Source organism: Amblyomma americanum, chromosome 11 (assembly GCF_052857255.1).
Source record: "Amblyomma americanum isolate KBUSLIRL-KWMA chromosome 11, ASM5285725v1, whole genome shotgun sequence".
NCBI lineage: Eukaryota > Metazoa > Arthropoda > Arachnida > Ixodida > Ixodidae > Amblyomma > Amblyomma americanum.
This window is the reverse complement of record NC_135507.1, coordinates 17,231,946-17,241,815: the sequence shown is the minus strand read 5'-3', so window position 1 is coordinate 17,241,815 and position 9,870 is coordinate 17,231,946. Positions and strand designations below refer to the sequence as shown.

The 9,870-nt window shown below is 50.5% G+C and overlaps 1 protein-coding gene across 1 annotated transcript; it reads left to right on the top strand.

Annotated features, from left to right (window-relative positions):
• Positions 1–265: 265 nt before the first annotated feature.
• LOC144109501 (uncharacterized) lies at positions 266–9,638 on the top strand. The gene is made up of 2 exons (XM_077642329.1): positions 266–518; positions 8,730–9,638. Exons 1-2 carry the CDS (start codon positions 320–322, stop codon positions 9,224–9,226), a joined length of 696 nt encoding a protein of 231 aa, XP_077498455.1. The 5' UTR covers positions 266–319; the 3' UTR covers positions 9,227–9,638.
• The last annotated feature ends 232 nt before the right edge of the window (positions 9,639–9,870 follow it).

The window sequence follows — 9,870 nt, the reverse complement described above, 5'->3', positions numbered from 1 at the left end:
AGGTCACTGGCGCAAATGATGATATGTGACAATGTCAGAAGGGTAGGATTAAAAATGCATTTAGAGAAAATGACAAATATGCAGACCGATTTATAGCACCGTTTAAGGAATATAAAGAAAAAGTGAATTGAAGAAACCGAGCATGGTGGCAACTGCCACCGTGCACCCTGTTTCAAATGGGCTCAACCATGCGTGCATCCATATCGGCCACCTTTTGTAACTTCCCCACCGAGTGCCATCTTCTGTTCACTGCGTGCAGGAACCAGAGGCTAGGCCCAGCCGCGCCTCACCGCTGATCGGCACTGCCACGTCGCAACAGATGGCGCTTCCGTCGGTGGTCGGCCGTTCAAGAGAACAGCACCAGCCACAGGCAGGGCCGCAGCCACAGCCGCAGCTGCAACCGCAGCGACAGTTTGTGGGATGGCCGCATGGCAACGCGGAACGTCTCTACGCGCTGCACGTACCATCGTTGCAGGACTACGCTCAGCGAGAGATGCAGCCATCACACGGACGCCGATGTAAGCACCCGTACATTGCCCCCTTTCCGTGTGGATGTATCTGTGGCAATACTACGCCGCGAATTTTAATTATTCGGCTTGAAGGCTGTGGAAAGCATGTGGTGAGGTGTCATATTGTCGTACCCTATAATGTGAGGTGCCAAGATTGTAGCAATATATTTCCCATCGGTATACAATAAAAAGAGTCAGTGAAAAACTTTTATTGAACATTTGCGTAGTTCGGCGGCAGCAGGATCCGCGTCGTCTTCATATCAGGCGATCCCGGATCCCGTCTTCGCAAGGTCGGGCCCTCATTCCAGGGCTCCGCTGAGCCGCGCTGCCTCGTAAGCGTGCTGCACCAGGGTCCTTTGGACCGTGAGCTCGCTGCTGACGAGCCGGCTCTCCCATTGCTCCGCACTTGTGTGTTTTTGTTGGTGGAATTTTATGTTTCGCTCACACTCCCATGTGATGTGGTACAGCGTTGGTACCGCCCCGCACCACGGGCATGTGGCTCTGTATTGTGTCGGAAACATCTTGTTTAGTATGTGTAAATTTGGAAAAATACCAGTCTGCAATCTGCGCCACCCGGTAGCCTCTTCCTTTGTTAGTGCCTTGTGTGGCGGAGGATATTTATACCTTAAGCCCCTGTATAGGGCCAGGTGCTCTGCATACCACCCGTCGCAGGCTCGGGTGCAAAACTCGTCCGGTAATCCCGCTCGGAAACTCATCGCTCGAGCATGGCCGTCCGCTCTTTCATTTCCCTTAATACCTGCATGTCCGGGTATCCAAACCAGGCTGTGTATGTGTTTTGTGTCCGAGACACGCGCTTTTCTGAGTATGTTCATGGCTGCGGCACCTATCCTTCCCCTAGTGTAGTTCCTACATGCCTCTTTAGAGTCTGTAAGTATGTTTAGAGATTTGTTTCCCTGGGAGCCGCAAGCGACCGCTAGAGCTATGGCAACCTCCTCGGCTTCTGTTGCGTCCGCAGCCTCTGCCGCTGCACAGGTGATCAGTTCTCCCTGGTGGTCGACTACTACAGCCGCGGCCGTGCGCTTCCTATCCACCAGGTACAGCGCCGCGTCCGTGAAGACCGTGTTTTCCAGATTGGCTAAGCCTCGCTCGATATACTCGGCTCTTGCTTTCCGTCTTCCTTCGTGCAGGTTCGGATCCATGTTCCTGGGCAGGGGTGCGACCCGAATGGCTTTTCTAATTCCATCCGGGACGTCCCTGTACCTGTCAAGGCGCTCTTGTGTTTCCACCCCTATTCTTTTCAGCAGTTCCCGGCCTGTTGGCGTGCCTCGGAGTCTCGTATACTGTGCCCTGATTTGGGCCTCTGTCAGCTCTTGGAAGGTGTTACTAATCCCTAGCTGGAGTAGTTTCTCGTTCGGTGTGTTCCTAGGTAGATGCAGGGCGGTCTTATATGCCTTCCTTAATATTACATCTATCTGTTCCATGTCGGCTTTGGTTGGTATCTGGTAATGCAGTGAATAGGTGACTCGGCTGACTATCAGGCTGCTCACGAGTTTGAGCGTGTCTTCCTCTTTCATGCCGTACCGCCTATGCGAGACTCTGCTGATCATTCTTCCTACCTGCTCTGCTGTTTTACTTATTAGGCTGATGGTGTGGCTGCATTTCCTACTTCTTTGCAGCCACATACCTAGCACCCTTATCATGTCTTTCTCTGGGATCCTCTGCCCTTCCAGGTAGACTTCCAGCTCCGCTTTAGTGGGATGTCTTCCGACTCTCAGCAGCTGCGATTTCTCGGTTGAGCATCTGAGGCCTCTTTCTCTGGTGTACTTCTCCACGCACGCGGCTGCTTCCTGTAGTCTGTCCTCCTTCTCCCCCAGAGAGCCCTGGGTGACCCATACCGTGACATCGTCGGCATACATCGCGTGTTTTATCCCTGGTATCCTCCTGAGTTGCCGCGCAAGCCCGATCATCGCAACGTTGACTAATATCGGTGAGATGACCGATCCCTGGGGAGTCCCTTGCATGGTGTGCCGAAAGGGTCGCTTCTAAGGCCTCCAAGCCCGACTGTCGCAGTTCTATCGCTTAAGAAGGCCCTGACATAATTATGGACTCTTCTTCCGCAGTTGGTGTTATTGATTCCCTCCATGATGGCGTTGTGGCTGACGTTGTCGAAGGCCCCCTTTATATCGAGGGCCATGACCACGTTTTCCCCTGCTTTTGGCATCGTGGCTAGAACCTCCTCCTTAAGCTGTATTAGGATGTCTTGGGTGGACAGGTTCGCTCTAAAACCGTACATGCTATCCGGGTATAACCTTCCTCCTTCCAGATGTGTTTGAATCGTTTTGGTGATTATCCTCTCGTAGAGCTTACCTAGACATGATGTTAAGGAAATGGGTCTGAGGTTTTCGATCGATAGCTTTTTGCCTGGCTTTGGTATCATAACCACCATTGCGTGCTTCCACTCTGCCGGAACCGTGCCGGATTGCCAAAGCTTATTGAGGTACAGCACTAGCTGGTCTATGGCGTTGTCGCTGAGATTCCTGATTAGTGAGTTGCTGATTTTATCTGCTCCCGTTGCCGTGTTCTTTGTGGCCGCTCTTACCGCCTCGATTACCTCTTCCTTGGTGATAGGCCTGTCCATGTTTAGATTCTCTTCACCTTTATACTCTTCCTTGTAGCTTTCTATCTGATCCTTCCCGTAGCATTTTATCCTAACTTCCTCTAGCAGCTGTTCCTCGGTTCCATCATATTGATGTACCAGTCTCTGTAGCGACTTGCTGCCTTCGGTTTTTCTTTGGGTTGTGTCCATGAGGGCTCGGAGAATCTGCCACGTCCTAGCCGTGCCTAGCGTGCCATTCAGCGAATTACTGAACTGCTGCCAGCCCTGCCTTGCCAGTTGTATTGCATATTGCTCTGCTTTTTCAGTTATCTCAGCGATTTTCCTTTTAAGCTTTCGGTTTAGCTTCTGCCTTTTCCAGCGCTTGGTAAGCCCTCGTCTTGCCTCCCATATCCCGATGAGCCTTTTATCTACTTCCGGTGTTTGCTCTGTTCTATCCACAGCTTTCGTGTATCCCTCCTGGATTTGCCGAAGCTTTTGACTCCACTCCTCTACGGATTCGATTTCGCCCTCCAGCTGTGTGCATTGCACCCTGAAAGCGTCCCAATCCGTGATTCGTGCCGTGCCAATCTTCCTTTTGACCCCCTCGGCCACTATGCAGGTTCTGACTATGCAGTGGTCGCTACGCAGGTTCTCGAGAAGGTTTTCCCATTCTACCTGCTTGTTGCCTCTTACGAAGGTGAGGTCCGGGCTCGTATCTGGGCTCACGCTGTTGCCTTGTCTGGTTGGCTGGCTCTCGTCGGTTAGGAGGTCGCACCCTGTGCTCTCTGCCGCTAAGCAGATGCCACGCCCCTTCTTGTCATCTCTGGGGTATCCCCATCTTGGGCTTTTGGCGTTGAAATCGCCTGCTATGAGAAGGGTGTTTTGCCCTGCTAGTCTCTTCGCCTCCGCAAAGAGCCTGAGCAAATCGCCATTTGTTTGCCTCGGCGGACTATATAGGTTAAATATTAGGGTGCTTTTGGCTTTCGCTTTCTTCTTGGGAATTATCTCTGTGATTATGTGATCTATGTTTGTGTCCTCTATCTGTTTGTGTTCTATGGCCACCACCTTGTTACTAATTAAGGTGGCAATGCGGCTGCCCTCTTCACATGTGTACCCTCTGAGTTATGGTGTCGTGTTGTTTGTTTCCTGTAGTAAAATAATATCTGGTGTGGTTCCCCTGGAATATATGTACTGCTGCAAGAGGCCTTGCTTGCGTGCGTAGCCTCTGCAGTTCCATTGCCATAGCTCTAATTGTTGATTTCGCTCAGCCATGCTTGGTTAGCGCTACTCGTGCTGGGGGTTTCAGTGCTGAACCTGCGCTCGTTAAAGAGCCTATCCCTCGCATCGTTGATTGTTCTCTGCGTGGTTTGACTCTTAACGTAGTTCCTGAAGCTCGGCTCTTGCATAGCTACCTTCTGCTGTGTCTGCTGCATTTCGCTGCGCATTTCACTACGCATCCCCTGCATTTCGTTGCGTATCTCGTTGCGCATCTCCTGTATGAGTTTCATTATTGGGCTGTCCGGCCTTATATCCTGTTGTAAGTCTTCCTCAATCTTTGTTGGTGTCGTTATTGGTACAAAACCTGCCCTGATTTCTTGTTTCTCCCTAATTATCTCTCCTAGCTGTATTCTTAGTTGCCTCATCTCTTCGCGGCACTGTTCCAATTCGCGCTTAAGACTGGCGTTTTCCTCTGATAGTTTTTGGATTTGTGTGTTTTGTGTTCCGTTTGTGTTAGAGTGCGGAGCATATAGCGATTTGGGAGGGCCGTCCCGCCAGCTCACCTGCGAGTTGCCGCCGTTCTTCTTCTTCTGCTGCTGCTGCTGTTGTTGTTGCTGCTTGGGTTGTCTTTGTTGTTGCTGCTGCTGCTGCTTGCTTCCGCTGTCCAGTGGTGGAAAGGACTCGTCTTGTCCGCTCCCCTGGTTTTGATTCCAGGGTCTGCCGCGGCTGCGACTCCGCGACCTGCTTCTGTACGGGTCTCTGCTTTCGTCCCCGAACCATCGCGGTTTCCCTCCTCTGCTGCGGCTTCTTCTGCGCCGACCTTGCTGCTGCTGAGGTCCCCAGCGTAGCTCGCTCGCTGGCTTAAGGCGCTGCTTGCAGTCCTTCGAGCCGGCTACGTGCTCTCCGCCGCAAAGCATGCACTTGGGTGTACACTGGTGTGCCTCCGCTGGGTTCTGGCATCCGCACTGCCTACAGATCTTGGTTTGTGGGCTTGGACAGACGTCCATCCGATGTCCTTGCTGACCGCAGTTGTAGCAGACTTGTCTCGTTGGTTTGTATGCGTAGCACCACATCTCTCCTCCATGGTAGATCACTTGCTTGGGTAGAAAAGTGCCTTCGAAGGTGATGACGGCCGTGCTCGAGCTTCCAAGCATCCTGGCCGCCAGGATCTTCACCCCCTGCCTGCGTAGTCTGAGGTTGTCCTTGAGCTCATCCGGTGTAGTTCCTGGGTCCACCCCGTGGATGACTCCCTTCACCGTGTCCTCCGGTGCCGCCACGTGGGCGTTGACTGCGGGTTTTATCGCCAAATTTTAGCTGCGTGATATTTCTGATCTTCCTGGCTACTATCTCGTCGCCAGTGCTGATGATTATTATGTTAGAACCATTTCGTAGTCTTACGATGAAGTCTCCTGTCTTGCATTCGTGCCCGGTAGCCTCCGCTGCTGCCTTTGCCACTTGGTGTGTTTGCAAATCCTTGACTGTGAGTCCTCTCGGTCGGAGAACTACTTTTAAGTCGTCCTTCGGGAGCGGCGGCAGTCTCCTCCTCTCGCCTCCTCCTTTTTCTGCTTCTTTCTGCGCAGCTGGTGCTCCCCTCGTAGTTTGCATTCCCTCCAAGAGAGGCTCCGGGGTCGTCTTCCCCGGGGTCCCTTGCATCTCCAATCTGTTGTTGCTTTCTCCGAACCTTCGGCCCTACGACTATCCAATCCAGTTCCATATCCTTGTTTTCGGAAACTTGCGTGTTTCTTCCTACTGGGTCGCTGCTGTTATGCGTCGGTCTCGTCGCTCTCACGGAGCCCCCCCGACTCTGCCGCACGGGGTTTTCTTCGGTCGTGTCTTGGAAGTCTTCGTCCATATTTTCTGGCATTTCTGGTATAAAGCTATTCAAGCCCGTCATTGTGGGCTGTCTGTCGCTAGGGGTGTTCTTCTGGGACTTCTCTCCGGTCTTCGCCCCCCTCTCGTTGAGGCCGGGGAGGCCGCGGAGCCCCGTATTCGTGTTAGGCCTAGCTAGGCCTACTGTCGTGCCGACCAGGTGGGAAGTTCAAGGACCGATAAAAATCAAAATGTCGGACTTACCAGCTCGTATCTTGGGTCCTCGTGGTCCTCTTCGTTATCGGCGTCGATTCCACCCCAAAAGAAGGCAGTCCAAAGGGTTTAGGCGGGTCAAAATACCCGAAAAACACGGAGCTCATATGCCACGCGTCCGCACCTGTCGGCGTTCGCCGACCAACCCTACAATAAAAAACAATAAAAAGAACACTAAAGAGTACATACGTGAGATGAACGCCAGTGCTAGCGAAGGGAAAACGATGAAAAACTCGCTGTCCGCGTGCTTCCGAGCATGCCAGTCACCTTAGTGTCACATCGTTATTGAGGCTGTCCAGTCTAACGTAGTTTTCAGGAAAGAAAAAGTATTGAACGGAGCCGTTTATGTTGACACTGTTACTGTCCGCAAATAAAGCTTATCTCATGGCGCAAGCTATTGAAAGGGAATGTGCAGTATGTTGTTCTGTACGTTATCAATGCTAAAGCATTAATTGGCTGTATCAGCGAGGTCATGTCATCAAAACGCATCCGCATCCGTTCGGGCGGTTTCGGAATAGGTAGGATCAAGCGAATGGTTGCAATCGAAACAGCATGATGTGAGGATGATACGCAAAAAAAATGATGTCGATAGGACGAAAAGCTAATTAGAGCTAAAAATGTCGAAAAACCGTCGAAATAGAGCATGCGTAGATATAGTGAGTGGACGGGAAAACTACCGTGGACCGCAAAATGGTGGGAAAACAGTCAAAGGAGCTGAATTGAAGTTTTAATCGAACTGAAATGTTTCATGAGTGATAATTAAGCGAAAAAGTTCGAGTGATATAGAGTAATTAGTTAAGCGTTAGAAGCAAATTTCGTTAGGCTGGACGGTGATATAGTAGGCGGACGGCAAAGCAGATCGGGCGCCAAACTTGAAAACGAATATGTGATTAATGTAAAAAAAGATGTAAATACAGTAAATGTGAATATTTAACAAGTGTAGAAAGGAAGAAATTGGGTAATATAATAGCAATCAATAATCGTAATCAATGAGGACGTTTAATTAATAGCCAGTAAATTTTATTAATTGCCTAACTACTATGTTAATTATTGCTAATATGGATGTTGATGATGATGATTATGGATTTTTATGGCGCAAGGGCATCTGAGGCCAAAGAGCGCCATGGCACAAGGTATTTTCGATTTCTCAAGGTGGGGTCAAAGACCCATTTCCCAAGCATTTCACCCTAAACAAGCCGAGCACCACACCAGGGGAAAGCTTGTACCCATTGCATCACCGGTGGGTACCCGGCGGCACTGGGGATCGAACCCCGCACCTCCCGCATGCGAGGCGGATGCTCAACCACTCGGCCACCGCTGCGGTCCGCTAATATGGATGTGTCTACACAGGATTTGTACCTTGCTCTAAACTTGCCGGGAGCAACAGCTGCATCGTTCTTGTTTCGCAACATGACCTTGAATCTGCGTAATCGTCCGATGGTTGTGGTGGATGATTTCAGAGTACCGAGGAGGCGTCAATGCTTTCGAGTTCTTCCTCTGCGGGTCGCCGCAGTGATCTCTAAGGTAATATTGACACGAAATGGAGAAAACGAAGTATAAAATTGATAAGCAAATATCTGGACAGCAGTAGGGGGGGGGGGGGGGGGGGGCAGCAAACCAGCAATTATCGGTTAAGGGAACAGAGAAAGCTCTATGGAAAACAGGGATGCTGATGTAATCGGCACTGGGAACATACAGGGCCTTTAAGCAGGAAATTGCCAAAGAAAATATCTATGATATTGTAGGGGAAGCTCTTCGTTGTTTGTGACCAGGACGGGAGTTTTGCGGACTAAGACATATAGAGTCAGGGACCATGAGATAGACACGTTGTGCGTTGCGTGCGGAGAGGAGGAGGAAACTGCTGAACACCCGATACTTTTCTGTAAAGGGCTTCACCCTACAGTTGAAAGCAGCGGGGCTGATTTATCGAGGGCATTGGGGTTTAAGGACAGTGAAGGGAACGTAGATTTTTAGCGGGTAGAAGTAACCAAGAGAAGGTTATCTGATTGGTGGCTAAAACCAGGACAAGATTAAAATTTCATAAGTCATGGCTAGGTGGCTTGAGCCGCCGCCAGATTTAAAGGGCTCAGCCCTATCCATCCATCCATCCATCCAACCAATCATTGGTAGAAAACTAATATGCAATATTTACTATGCTAGTAAATTATAAAGAATCTTGAACATCCATCTCATCTCATCCCATACCATCCTATAAAGCATCTTGAGCCTCTAAACTTAGCTCGTTATTGCAACCTTTTTCGCATCGAAAAAATTTTGTGGTTGCTGTCGTTGTTGTTTAGTATACATTGCGTTGACCCCGCAATAATTCTCTCTTCACTATGCCTCGCCCTTCCGCACCGCAGGGCCAGGTGACAACTACAGCCTCAGCTGGGACCTACACGCCAGCGTCGGGAATGTACTTTCCGAGGACAACTTTCATTCGGGTCGTCCCTACTACATTCAATCTCCGCCAAGACCGCCAACCATAATTCACTCGGCGCTGCATAGGCCAGAATTGCAATGCACACCGACGGATGCCAGCTTCGTGCAGCTGTCGCCTCAAAGAGAAGCGCCGCTGAGTCGGCAGGAACCTCTGCCACGACAGGAGAGACCGGCTTCACAACAGGAACTGTCGTCACAACAGGATCGACAGTCACTACTGCAGGAGGACCTGCTGTCAGAGCACGAACAGCCACTGCTGCGCAGTTGCCGGCCCCAACAAGAGGGAGTGCCACGGCTAGAGTTGGACGCGATTCGCCTGAATGGCAGGCCGTACGCAGTGCGGAATGCGAGGCGCTCCGCGGACGACCCTCGCGTGGTCATCATCGAGTGCTATGCAGCGCTGGAGCGGCCGACTTAGAGTCACCAGAGGTCAGCACCCACTGCGGCTAGCGAGTCCCACCTCCTCGTCCACCCGCGCAACCACATTTCTGACGCTCTTTGCAAGTCGTTTGAGAGCAGGAACTTGTTCCCACCATTGTTAAGACCGTGGATAGAGACAAAGGGGCCGAGCGTGATTTCCGTCCGGGCTTTGAACACCACTGCCGGTTGGAAAGTGGGCGCTTGTGGTGCCATGGTCTGTCGACTTGCTTCTTTGCGTGTTCTAGGCGTCGTTGAAGTCTTTGCCGTCAGTTTTTCAATCCGTTTTCTTCGTAACACGTGGTATACGTTGTGTTCTGCGTGCTGTTTTGGTTTTTACTTGTTGTAAAGTGTTGCCTGTTGTTTTTGAAAAAATGTGGTGCTATACCGAAATCACGTAATAAAGGAAAAATTTCCAGGGGCGAACTTGTCTGCTTATGTGCAGTGATGCGAAAGCACTTCTCTTACTGTTGCCCATTATGGAGCTGTGTTTTTGTTTCATTATGCCTTAGCCGTGGACTTGAAGCACAGATACGAAATCTTCACGATGAAATGAAGAAATGGATGTAATGTAATTCAATTGATAGTTTTATTCAGTTATAAAGTAACTAATCGGTTAGGTTAACTTGCTCATCAGATTGTGGT

Excerpts from the sequence above, each read along its gene's own strand:
- LOC144109501 (XM_077642329.1), top strand. The coding sequence starts at position 320 with ATGGCGCTTCCGTCGGTGGTCGGCCGTTCAAGAGAACAGCACCAGCCA. Across the intron at positions 519-8,729 it reads GCCATCACACGGACGCCGAT|GGCCAGGTGACAACTACAGC; the intron begins GTAAGCACCCGT and ends TCCGCACCGCAG.